The sequence below is a fragment of the Bos indicus genome, chromosome 17 (assembly GCF_029378745.1).
Source record: "Bos indicus isolate NIAB-ARS_2022 breed Sahiwal x Tharparkar chromosome 17, NIAB-ARS_B.indTharparkar_mat_pri_1.0, whole genome shotgun sequence".
NCBI lineage: Eukaryota > Metazoa > Chordata > Mammalia > Artiodactyla > Bovidae > Bos > Bos indicus.
Window position 1 is genome coordinate 389643 of NC_091776.1, and position 13002 is coordinate 402644.

The 13002-nt window shown below is 40.3% G+C and overlaps 1 protein-coding gene across 3 annotated transcripts in view; it reads left to right on the forward strand.

Annotated features, from left to right (window-relative positions):
• Positions 1-13002, forward strand: part of KLHL2 (kelch like family member 2) — a 173013-nt gene that overhangs the window by 59285 nt on the left and 100726 nt on the right. For all 3 annotated transcript variants that reach the window (XM_019977499.2, XM_070768943.1, XM_070768944.1), the window contains one exon: positions 5574-5695. In XM_019977499.2, coding sequence (XP_019833058.1) covers positions 5574-5695 — 122 coding nt within the window. The remainder of the gene's footprint in view (positions 1-5573; positions 5696-13002) is intronic.

A 13002-nucleotide genomic window follows, 5' to 3' on the forward strand; every position in this document is an offset into this window, starting at 1 on the left:
ACCTTCTTTGGATGAACATTGGCCTTTGGCGTGGTTAGTAGTGGTTCATTTCTCTTGCCCTATGATCTCTTCCATTCCACATTCTTGTACATTATCCACTTTTCACCACTCATCACAATTTGTTTTAAAATTGAAACGTTTTTGTTAACATTTCAGTAGAAAATTGCAGGTGGAAATATTGCCAAGAAGGGTTTTTTTTTCCACTTAACTATGTGGGACCCAGACATCAAAAAATTAATATAATGAAGCTGGTACAAATGGTTTTCAGTGCTTAGGTTGGATATTTTTGAGTATATTGATTATCTCCTATGTGATGTAATATTGATTGTGTTCAGTTAATGTGTCAATCAATTTCAACTGGTCTACCCAACTGTGAGACATAGTCCAGCGAGAAATTTCCAGCACAAAACTTCACGAATCACTTTTGATATATTTGCTGAGTCATAACACTTTCTCTATACATTGCAAAAATCTTTTTTTTTTTTAGTTGCATTTTTAGTTGTGTTTCAGTTGCAGTAGTATGCTGAAAGTATTCCTTTTTTCAGTATTAAAATGGCTATACAATAATTCACCAATTTTAATGTTTTTTAAAATGCATGCTGATATGATATCACATATACAATACACAATACTGTACTGTACTGTATGTGCTTGGTCATGTCTGACTTTTGCAGCCCCATAGACTGTAGCTTGCCAGGCTCCTCTGTCCATGGGATTCTCCAGGCAAGAATATTGGAGTGGGTTGCAATACATAATACAAGCTAACAAAATTTTTCAAATGAAGTTAAAGACAACTAAGTGCTACTAGAGCCAGCTCACTGAAAAAACTGGACAAACTTTTAGGCCAACCCAGTGCTAATTGTGTTGAAAGGTGCTGCACTTCAAATTGGCACTTGTTTTACTTCTCACTTTTCTAGTCTTTTATGTCTCCAGCCATTACTTACTGGATATCTGCCATAGGTCAGGTGTTGTGGATACAGAGGTAAGAAAGATATTATCTGTACTCTCAAGAGGCTTAAGAATCCAGGTGGGGAGAACCAGATGTTAGTATGACAGTGGATTTGTAGGAGGTAACCTAGGGTAAGAGCCTAACCTAGCCTTGGGTTATCAGCGGATAAGCCTACTTGGAGAGGTTCCAGCTGAGTCTTGAAGACTCTGTGGGAGTTAGCCTGGGGAATGAGGGACTAGAGGAGACGGATGGTGAAGCTTGACAAAGACAGTAAGGTAGGAAGTTGCTAGATGTGTGTGGAGAGCTATACAAAGTTCCTTCCTTATATAAATTAAGACTGGAAGTGGCAGAGAGGAGACTAGATGGTGAGGCAGGGGTGGAACGTGGACAGGGCCTGCATGGTTTAAATGGGAGGAGCTGGAGGCTTTGAGCATCACAGTCAGTGGTGTGGGGTGCATCTTACAGCAACACCTTAGAAACTATAATATGAAAAACAGCTTGCAGATAACTGATAATTTTTTAATCATACATATAAATTAAAGTCAAATTGGCTTTTGTCTAAATTGTGCCCGAGTCCTGAGGAATGAATTTACTCCTTGAGGACTAAGTACACGGCTTTATGCTTGTGTGACACCAGGCCTTGTGGGCTTTTGCACATCGCTGGGGCCATAGAGGTGAATTAAGAATGGCCTTTTGTTAAAGTCCAAGTAGGAATTAGGAAAGTATTCTCATGTTTGTCACAAAAGAACTTTTAGATGACACAAATCCTATCTAGCTACAAGGTCCAGAGAGAGTAGGACAAAGGAAGGTACCTTATATGTAAGTTAAGAATTATGTTTCCGTATTCTTTGCTTTCCTCCTTTTCTGGAAAGGAAAAAAAGTGCTGAGGCAGCAGACACATAGCCCAATACTTTGTCTTCCTGGCATTTAGTATGTAACAGAAGCATATCATTAACTTTCTCTCTTCCCTTATAATACCACTGGATGTTTCACTCCAGGAGGTAACATAGTAATTTTTCAGATATTTTAGCTCTTAGGAGAACAGCTATTTTTTGAGATCTTGTGAGAGATAATCTCCAAGGAAGCAGGTAGTTAAATATGTGTACTGTGCTCAGTTGTGTCTGACACTTTGTGACCCTATGGACTGTAGTCCGCCAGGCTTCTCTGTCTATGGAATTTTCAAGACAGCAACACTGAAGTAGGTTGCCATTTTCTTCTCCAGAGGATCTTCCTGATCCACAAATAGAACCTGGGTCTCCTGTGTCTCCTGCATTGGCAGGCGGTTTCTCTACTACTGTCTTCTTTACTACTGTTCCTTTACTACCTATCTCTTTCTAGTGTTTAAGTTTGCAAAAGAATTTTGTATACTTATGGATTTCTCTAGGCTTTTGTGATAGTTTACAGTACAGTATAAGTTCAGTTCAGTTGCTCAATTGTGCCCGACTCTTTCCGACTCCATGGACTGCAGCATGGCGGGCTTTTCTGTCCATCACCAACTCCCGGAGTTTACTCAAACTCATGTCCATTGAGTTGGTGATGCCATCCAACCATCTCATCCTCTGTTGTCCTCTTTTCCTACCTTCAATCTTTCCCAGCATCAGGGTCTTTTCAAATGAGTGAGTTCTTCACATCACATCAAGTATTGGAGTTTCATCTTCAGCATCAGTCCCTCCAATGAATATTCAGGACTGTTATCATTTAGGATGGACTGGTTGAATCTCCTTGCAGTCCAAGGGACTTTCAGAGTCTTCACCAACACCACAGTTCAAAAGCATCAGTTCTTCAGCACTCAGCTTTCTTTACAGTCCAACTCTCACATCCATACATGACCACAGGAAAAACCATAGCTTTGACTAGACTTAAGCAAAGATGGTACAGTATACTGTACCTGAAAAAGAAACAAATTTTCAAGAAATCTGGAAACCATTGTGTTGTTTTTCTAACAGGCAAGGGATGATGGCATTGTTTTCATACTTCTTTTATCTTTGATGCTGAAAGCTTGGCTTCTCTGTACAGCGGTGCCAAATCAAATGTCAGGGACAGAGTTTTGGGTGAAGTAGAGAAGAATTGCTTTATTGCTTTGCCAGCAAAGGATGACACGGTGGCCTCATGCCTGCAAAACCACGTGTCCCTTCTTGGGAAAGGGAGAAGTTCTGTAATAATTGTTCAAAGAGGGCATTATCAGTGGATATTCTGATGGGTTGATAGTGAGATTAGTAGGAGTCAGCATCATCAAACTTCAGGTTCAACTGGCCTGGAATCTACATGCTTGTGGGCGACGTACCATCGTTAATCATCTACCTCTGTCATCCGGAGGGAATTTCAGTATCTGCAAAATAGCTAAAAAATATTGCTGTGTGTATCCTTTGATGCGGAAATAGGACCTTGCCCCAAGGCTGCTGTTGACTGTTTCACCTCCTTTCCATAATTAACAACTGCTTGAATCTTCCCATTGGAACTCAGGGAAAGTCATGGAGGCTGAATAAAGGCTGTGTCTATAATGAAAGAAATGGAGGACAAAAAGGCCTTGTGACCAGGAGCCCCACAGGACCCTGCACGGTATCAAAACCTGATGAATGTAGAACTAAACCTTTTTGCCAAGGTGTCCCCTAGTGCTCAACATTATTTTTAGACTGTCTCGTTTTTGACTGAGTTTTCTTTCACCAGTGATTATGTGTTCCTGTTCTTGGGCCATTGTATGTCCATGCATGTGTGCCCAAGCCTGCTTCTAACTCTTCATAAGTCCCCTGGGTTTAGAAGCAATCCCTTCTCTTTTCTGCTTCTCCATTTGTTTCCATAAGAGAGCATCTTACTTAGGACCCCTGAATGCTTAACTAGTTCAATGGGTAGTAGGAAGGAGGTCTTGTACTAAGTCTTTAGTGCAGTGATGTAGAAGGCATCCGGCTTTAGTAATAAATTGTTGTTGTTCAGTTGATCAGTCATGTCCAACTCTCTGTGACCCCGTGGATGGCAGCACGCCAGGCTTCCCTGTCCTTCACCATCTCCCGGAGCTGCTCAAACCCACGTCCATCGAGTCGGCAATGCCATCCAACCACCTTGCCCTCTGTGGTCCTCTTCTGCCCTCAGTCTTTCCCAGCGTCAGGGTCTTTTCTAACAAGTTGGCTCTTTGCATCGGGTGGCTAGTGTATTAGAGCTTCAGCTTCAGCATCCAGTGAATTCACTTCCAGTGAATATTCAGGACTGATCTACTTTAGGATGGACTGGTTGGATCTCCTTGCAGTCCAAGGGACTCTCAAGAGTCTTCTCCAACACCACAGTTCAAAAGCATTAATTCTTCAGTCCTCAGCCTTCTTTATGGTCCAGCTCTCACATCCTTACATGACAACTGGAAAAACCATAGCCTTGACTAGATAGACTTTTGTTGGCACAGTAATGTCTCTGCTTTTTATTATGCTTTCTAGGTTTCTTCCGGGGAGCAAGTGTCTTTTAATTTCATCGCTGCAGTCACCATCTGCAGTGATTTTGGAGCCCAAGAAAATAGTCTGTCACTGTTTCCATTGTTTCCCTATCTATTTGCCATGAACTGATGGGACTAGGTAACACTGTGTTCTACTCACGAGTCGAAATTCAAAAGGGAAAGAAACTGCTTTAAAGCATTGTCAACTAAAAAAATGCACACATTAGAAGTTGAAGATTATGTTTTATTCATTGGACTTTTGGAGCCCAGGGGGTAGCCTCTCAGATCTTTCTGAGGGAATGATCTGAAAAAATAAGAGAGGAGCCAGGATATGGAGGAGTTTTTGCAAAAAAAAAAAAAACCCAGGTAGTCGGAACATCTAAAGATGAAAAACCAGACAAGTCAATTTAGTGCTTTTCTATGTATGAGAAGATACACGAGTCTGGGCTCATTGAAATAATTCCTTTATTTGTATTCGTTTGCCTGTTTTTTTTTCCCCCCATTATGAATTCCCTCATGGTGTACAGTCTGGGGTGGCCTGCAGTGACTGATGGCTGCAACATCCTTTGTTGACTGGTACGGCAGATGACATTGTTTATCCACAGCATGGACCAAAAAACGGCATGGACAGATCAGGCTGTGAATCTATAATGCCACAGGTGTTAAGAGTTCATGCAGTTGGACATGTGGCATATTCATCACCATGATGTAATTTTCAGGTATAAGTGGGTAACAGAGGTACCTTGTATGGTTTGTTCAGGTAAGCTTTTACGGGAGGTAAGGGAATGTTGTTGGAGAAGACAGTGGCACCCCACTCCAGTACTCTTGCCTGGAAAATCCCATGGATGGAGGAGCCTGGTAGGCTGCAGTCCATGAGGTTGCTAAAAGTCAGACACGACTAAGCAACTTCACTTTCACTTTTCACTTTCACGCATTGGAAAAGGAAATGGCAACCCACTCCAGTGTTCTTGCCTGGAGAATCCCAGGGACGGGGGAGCCTGGTGGGCTGCCGTCTGTGGGGTTGCACAGAGTCGGACACGACTGAAGCGACTTAGCAGCAACAGCAGCAGCAAGGGAATGTTGTAGGTTTGCTGAAGGGGCTGACCATTTTGCCTACTGAGTACAGTGAGTGGCTGGCCATCTGCCTGGCCTTGGTCTTCCTGCTGGGTGTCTGGTGCAGTGTCAACAATGCTCCTTATGTTTTAGGTGAGATGAGTGAGAGCCGAGCAAAGAGAGTTCGCATCAAGGAGGTGGATGGCTGGACCCTGAGGATGCTGATTGACTATGTTTACACGGCAGAGATTCAGGTGACAGAAGAGAATGTACAGGTAAGGGTGACAGCTTATACCATTTGGTTCTTCACACATGACAGTTTTCTAATGCAAAAAAGCATACCTATACATAGATACTTTGTATTGTGAAGTGGAATGTCCCCTGCCATATCAGTAAACAGTGCCACAGCTATCTGAGATTCTGGCCCTCTAATGTGAATTTCTAAGTGATGCCGGCAAGCAGCAGCCATGAATTCCTGAGCTTCCTGACAAGCGGCCCCACTCCCTGCACAAGGAACTTAAGGATGTCACAGTCATCAGCAATTACAGCCCTCCTGTGTGAACCAGAAGGCCCCAAGGGAATTCAAGAGCGAGAAAAAGATCTCTGTAAATATGCTGGATGCTGACCCCAGATAGCTGAGATGCGTATGAAAGGCATGACTTCAATAATCTCGGACCCTCGCACCTTCCCTACATAGAAGAATGCTAAATTCATTAACTTGATATCTGGTTTTTCTTACTTACCAATAATCTTTTGATGTTCAGACTGCCTGCCCCTTTGTGGCAAACTTATAGATAGCCTGACTCTCTCCCTCCTGCCTCCTTGGAGCACTCTCAGGGCTACTGAGATGCTGCCTCCTATACTCCAAGTCCTAAATATTCCCACCAAATAAAATAACTCTATTTGAGGTTCTGACTATATTTTGTAGTCAACAGTACCAAAGTAACAGAATTTGTTGTTATAACTGTGTTTTTAAGAGAATGATTATAGCTTTTTAATAATGTTTCTGATTTCAGTATCTTTTCTTAAAGTTCTAAGACACAAAGCCCTTAGTTCTCTGAATGATGCTTGTTCTTTTATGAAAACATGACATGTTCATTCATAAGTACTGGTCAGTGCTGCCCACATTTTCCATTATTTCCTGGAAGGTTAAGTCTGTAAAGGGTGTTTCTGATGCCCAAGAGCCTTCTTACTTCTTTGACAATTTCAGCATCCTCTGTTAGTGATTCTACAGTTCAGCTAAAATTTGACATTGCATCTCTCTTACTTTCTATAAAGAATCAATGTTTTATATGTATGATGCAAATGTTTAATACAGGTGTATAGTGGAGTAGAAAGTAAAAGTCCCTGTTTAAAACTATACTTCTCTTTGTACTTACCCATCCCACTCTGTGATTTACGTTCTTTCCCTAAAGATTAGGCTCTGTTTGCTGTTAATCTTTAAGACTGTTTTCTGTGCGATTACACACACGCGCATACATAAGTTTCCTGACAAAAAAGAAACACTGATGTATAGAACAGGCTTATGGACTCTGTGGGAGAGGGAGAGGGTGGGAAGATTTGGGAGAATGGCATTGAAACATGTGAAATGTCATGTATGAAATGAGATGCCAGTCCAGGTTCAATGCACGATGCTGGATGCTTGGGGCTGGTGCACTGGGACGACCCAGAGGGATGGTATGGGGAGGGAGGAGGGAGAAGGGTTCAGGATGGGGAACACATGAGAAATAAAGGAATAAAATTTATAAAAAAAATAAAATAAAAACAACAACAAAAAAGTATATTTTTACTATACCTGCTTTTCTGTAACTTGCTCTTTCACTGAGCAAGGTGTCTTGAAATTCTTTGTATGTCAATACATATGGGTCCAGCTCCTTTCTTTGGTGGGATGTCCCATGTGTTAGTTAGCTACATGATTTTTCAACTTTACAAAAAATGTTGCCGTGAATGAGCATTTTTATATTTGCATTAAATTTCATGGGATAGATTCTTCAACATATAATTGCTGGATCAAAAAGTACGTGCATGTTTTGATTTCTGATAGACATGCCAGACTGCCATCTAAAAGCTTGTATTTATTGATACTCCTTCCAATAGATTGACTGTGTTTTGAGGATAGTAAAAAGAACCAGGGCTAACTTCTTAAGAAATAATCTCTCTAAATTCTACTTGCACAAATAGGAAATCTTTTTTGTTCCTTGTAATTATGTCCCTATGTAATCATGGCATATGAAATATGCCACAGAATATTTGAGTTGGGAGACTGAAGACTTTGCATTTTAACTTGTTAGGACGTGGTGTTATTAAGTTTTAAATATTGGCAGTGGTAAGGCCTCCTTCTGATCTTTCCTAGATAGCCTCAGTAAACCTCTGCTTGGAAGTCCCATTCATAAGGTAAAGCATTTGAAAAGCCTTGGTTGAGCCTGAAGTCATATATTAAGGTGTGAATCAGATGCTCTGTGAACATTTTTTTAAACATGGAGGAAATGTTTGGTACATGTTATCTCATTCTGATCTTTTCTGTACCAGTAATGCTATTTGCTGGATTCTGGGGCATTATTTCAACAAGAACCCTGATCTTGGGTTTCTTTTGTCCCTTCTTTGTGTTAGTTTGAGTGCAGAGTCTCATTGTGCCCTGTATCTGTCCTTTAGTAAATGAGTTACTGATTGGTTTCTTTGATTCACATAATGTGTCACCTGGGTAAAATTACAAAAGCTGGTTTAGGCCTAGAAGACTGGACTGTGTGAATTCAGCCCTGAATGCTGTTTGTAGTAATTCTTGCAATAAAGACATTGGCCTGTGAGGAACTGGGAACGCCTTTCATGTTTCTTTTAATAGCTGTCACGTTCCAGTCCTGAAGTGTTAGTCATCACACCTCTCAGAAAACCTTTTGTCCTGCTAATTTGCCTTTGTGTGTATTGCTGACTCTTAGAGGAATACATTCAAAGAGTTGTATTTGGTTGTATTGTTTTGTTGTTTTTTGGAAGCGGGATGTAGGGGTATCTTGGTATATAAAGCCTTATTTTACGCTCCATTGAAAAATACTTGTTTTGGAAAACTCAGTTTGGAAATAAAGTTGGTTAAAATAAGCTACCTTTTCTGTAACAAGTATTTTTAAAAATAAAGTACAAAGTAAGGGCTTAACTATTGAGATATGCTAAACTGCAGTTTCCTCTATTTTGTGTATTTTTGTCTGTCTGCGCTTTGGAGATCTTTCTTCTAGATGCTTTTCACCTTAAGGAAAGAAACAATTCTGGGGAGGTATATGGTGTTCTTATTCATGTGAAGCTGGAGTTTTCAATGGTCCTAACTAGAAGCCCTGCTCTGAGTATATCTGCCTTGAAAGTGCTAGCAGTGGGGATAGAACTTTCTGTAATTCAAAGGTTTATTGTTGTGGATAGATTTTCTCATGAGACCTAGAATCATATCTTTTGTCAGGTAGGTAGGTAAACTTCCTTTTGTACATTTCTCTTTTAGTAATATAGTCTTAGGATACCAGGTATCTTAGTATTCTACTTTGGGATTGCATGTTTCATATAGAATCATACCTAGTGCCATAGAATGCTGAGCAACTGACTCTTTACAGCTGTCTTTATAGAGTCTGCTGGTGACAGAGCAGGACCATAACCCTGGTTTCCCTGATTCCTACTTAATGGTCACTTCTCTGATACCGTACAGTCTCCTTATTATGCAAATTTTAAATATACAAAAAAGCTGTTTGAAGTGAAGGTTGTTAACTTTGAGTTGGAATGAAGGAATTAAGTAGTTTGAAAAATTAATTCTAAAGGAGGAATAAATGTCACTTTATTATTATAAGTATTAATAATAGGGTTTTAAATTTTGACTGTTTAAGGTTTTTTTTGGTATTGCTATTGTTTTTTGTTTAGGTTTTCAAATTTTGATTTTGACTTTGAGTAGTTGCTTTAATAATTTGAGTCAAGTGAATTTTTTTAAGAGAAATAGAAGGAGAATATTTTACCATGACCACACTTTTAGTTGAACTTTTATTTGCTGTTGTTGCTGTTGAATAATTTAAATTACTTGTGTCTAGAGTATCCAATCAAATTTTATAAACTTTATAAATCTAGGAACAGAAAATAAAGCCAAAGGCTTTTAAACTTTTTTGGGGTCATGGAATCTTTGAGAAGCTGAGGAAAAACTGTGAACTTTTCCCCAAGTGCACTAAAGCATATATGCACAGAGTTTTGCGTACATGTTCAGAGAATTCTTGTACTTTGTCTCCCCTTATCTCCCCCACTGAAAATACTTGACTCTGTATGTGTGTGTGTGTGTGTGTATGAAGGGTTTTTACATGGGTTTATTTTCAGTTGTATGCTAGGCATTTTACATGTCTTTGTTGATATTCATCAGCATAGTAGATAGGTATTACTACTCCATTTTTCAAATGAGGAAGCTCAGGAGGGTTAAGTAATTAGTTCAGCATCACACAACACCTATTAAGTTGTCATTAACTACTAGTGTTACTTAAAAAGTTTGTGAATTCAAAAATAAAAGCACATTTATAACTGAAAAAAACCTTTTGTATCCCCCAAATTATTGAAGCTTTTGTATTCTTCATTTGATGTGTTGATTAACATGTTGAAGAATCCTAAAGGATACTGAATTTTTAAAAGCATTTACTTTATTGCTAAATTTTTCATTTTGTTACATGCATTTTTACTTCTCAGCTTTTGGATATTTGTTTTGACTTGCTAAAGGTAGATAAGAGTTTTTCAGTACCAATGTAAGTAAATGATTTTGTTCCCAAATTAATATTATGAGAGTTTGTCTGCAGGTTCTGTTTACAATAAAACTTTTATCATACCAGAATTTAAGAAGCATCTGATATAATTTTGAATGGATTGGTTTTAAACAGTTCATGAAACTTGTGTGTTGCATAAACTGAAATTATTTGAGATAGAAAAGCTCATCCCTTTTCAAAAGGAACAGAATTTAAGCAAGAGTTTTTTAAGAGAAACACATTGGAATGTTTAACACAATCTCAGTACAATAGAGGGAGAAAGCAATGGCAACCCACTCCAGTACTCTTCCCTGGAAAATCCCATGGATGGAGGAGCCTGGTAGGCTACAGTCCATGGGGTCGCTAAGAGTCAGACACGACTGAGCAACTTCACTTTCACTTTTCCTTTCATGCATTGAGGAAGGAAATGGCAACCCACTCCATCGTTCTTGCCTGGAGAATCCCAGGGACGGGGGTTCCTGGTGGGCTGCTGTCTATGGGGTCGCACAGACTTGGACATAACTGAAGCAACTTAGCAGCAGCAGAAGCAGCAGCAGCAGTACAATAGAAAATTGAACATGGTTGTGTCCATTTTCTTGGTGGTGTAGACTAGGATGTCTGTTTGAGATCAGAAGTGTCAGTGGTGTGTCACTGTCGAGCCTTTTACTTGAGGGCTCCCAAAAGGAGGATATTACAGGAAGGGCTTCCACGGTAGGTAGGATGCCTGTTGATACAGTTGAGCACTTAATAAAAAAAAAGGCTGTCGAAGTGGAGAAATTATTAAAGAGCACTTGTTTACCCTAAATATTTAACCCCAAACATGTTACTTTATAAATTATGCCAGTATTTTGTTGTAGAATTAAGTACAGCCAGCTGCTTGGAGAGACACATGCTTGTTCTTAAAGTACAGCAAGAACTGGGAAACTTGAGGGCTTCCTCAAGTTTCCTCACCTCTGGGAAACAGAGGTGGTCCACTGGTTAAGAATCTGCCTGCCAGTGCAGGGACACAGGTTCCTTCCCAGGCCCGAGAAGATCCACATACCATGAGGCAACTAAGCCCATGTGCCGCAACTACTGACCCTGCAGTCCAGAGCCTGTGAGCTGCAACTGCTGAGCCCGCCTGCTGCAGCTACCAAAGCCCTCTCGCCCTCGAGCTTATGCCCTGCAACAGGATGATGTTGTTGTTCAGTTGCTCAGTCGTGTCTGACTCTTTGCGACCCCATGGAGTGCAGCAGGCAAGGCTTCACTGTCCTTCACCATCTCCCGGAGCCTGCTCAAACTCATGTCCATTGAGTTGGTGATGCCATCCAACCATCTAGTCCTCTGTCATCATCTTCTCCTCCTGCCTGCAATCTTGCCCAGCATCAGGGTCTTTTCTAATGAGTCGGCTCTTCGCATCAAGTGGCCAAAGATTTGGACCTTCAGCATCAGTCCTTCCAGTGAGTATTCAGGACTGATCTCCTTTAGGATTGACTGGTTTGATCTACTTGAAGTCCAAGGGAATCTCAAGAGTCTTCTCCAGCACCACACTTCAGAAGCATCAATTCTTCGGTGCTCAACTTTCTTTATGGTCCAACTCTCACATCCATACATGACCACTGGAAAAAATATAGCTTTGATTATATGGACCTTTGTTGACAAAGTAATGTTTCTGGAACAGGATAAGCCTGTGCACTGCCCTCCACTCGCTGCAACTAGAGAAAGCCTGTTTACAGCAACGAAGACCTAGCATGGCCAAAAATAAATAAATAAAATTAAATTAAAGTTAGAAAAAGAACTGAGACACTTGAAAAGAAATTTCAGTGCAAAGTCATCTTCGGACTATAGACTTTCTCTGACTTTCTTCACACGTCTAATTTGATTAAAATTTTTTTTTGTGGTAACATAGTGATCAAACCATTCTAAAGCAATCAAGTTAGATTTCACATAAAAGCACTCTTTTTATACTCACATTTCATTGGATTACATAGTTGTTTGAATTATTTCAGTAACAAGTGCATATATCCCAAACATATCTAAGAACATGCATATGTTGATGAATTGCGTGTCAGCTAAGAGGAGAGGTAGAAGTGTGCAAGCCTGTTCGAGTGCACAGAGGACTGGAAGAGTTGGTCAGTCAGGCCACTAGTTAAGTGGGGGTTGGTAAAGGATACTCTTTCTATATTTCTGCATTGGATAGATCAACACTGAGATGAGATGCCCGTTGATGAAAATTTATTTTAAAATGGGCATTGAAGATATCCTGTCAGTTAAACAGACATTGACGGAATATCTGCTGAGTACTCTGGCCTGTGCTTATGGTTCTGATGCTACAAGAATAATAGAGTATAGACTTTAAGCTGGATTTGAATCTTGGTTTTACTATTTAAACACTGTGTAACCTTGTTCAAAGTCCTTAACTTCTCTGAGCCTGTCTGCAAAGAGGGCATGATTCTGTTCTTTCTTATGTAAGAGCTTGTGGAACATCGTGGTTGGATAACTGGTTTATATAGGGGTGAGACATGCTGGGACTTCATTAAAAGTCCAGTTTGGATTGAGGTTTGAGCCAGAAATGAATGGAGCTAGGAATAAGGGTGCTGATCCAGGGTGGGACAGGGGCAAGTACTCGATAAATATCTCTTGAAGTTGAGAGTGGTATGCATTCCAAATTGAAATGTTCAAGGTTGAGTGATAAATTCAGCTATAAATGAGGTGCCACAGGATGAATGGCAATGGGGTCTTGTGGTGGTGATACCTGCTGTTAGACTGATGACAGTGTCTTTGATGATCCAGAAAGAGCTGCCCTGAGTGAACAGTGATTCAAGCCTGAAGCTTCTGGGTTCTAGCTTGTCTGGAAAGAG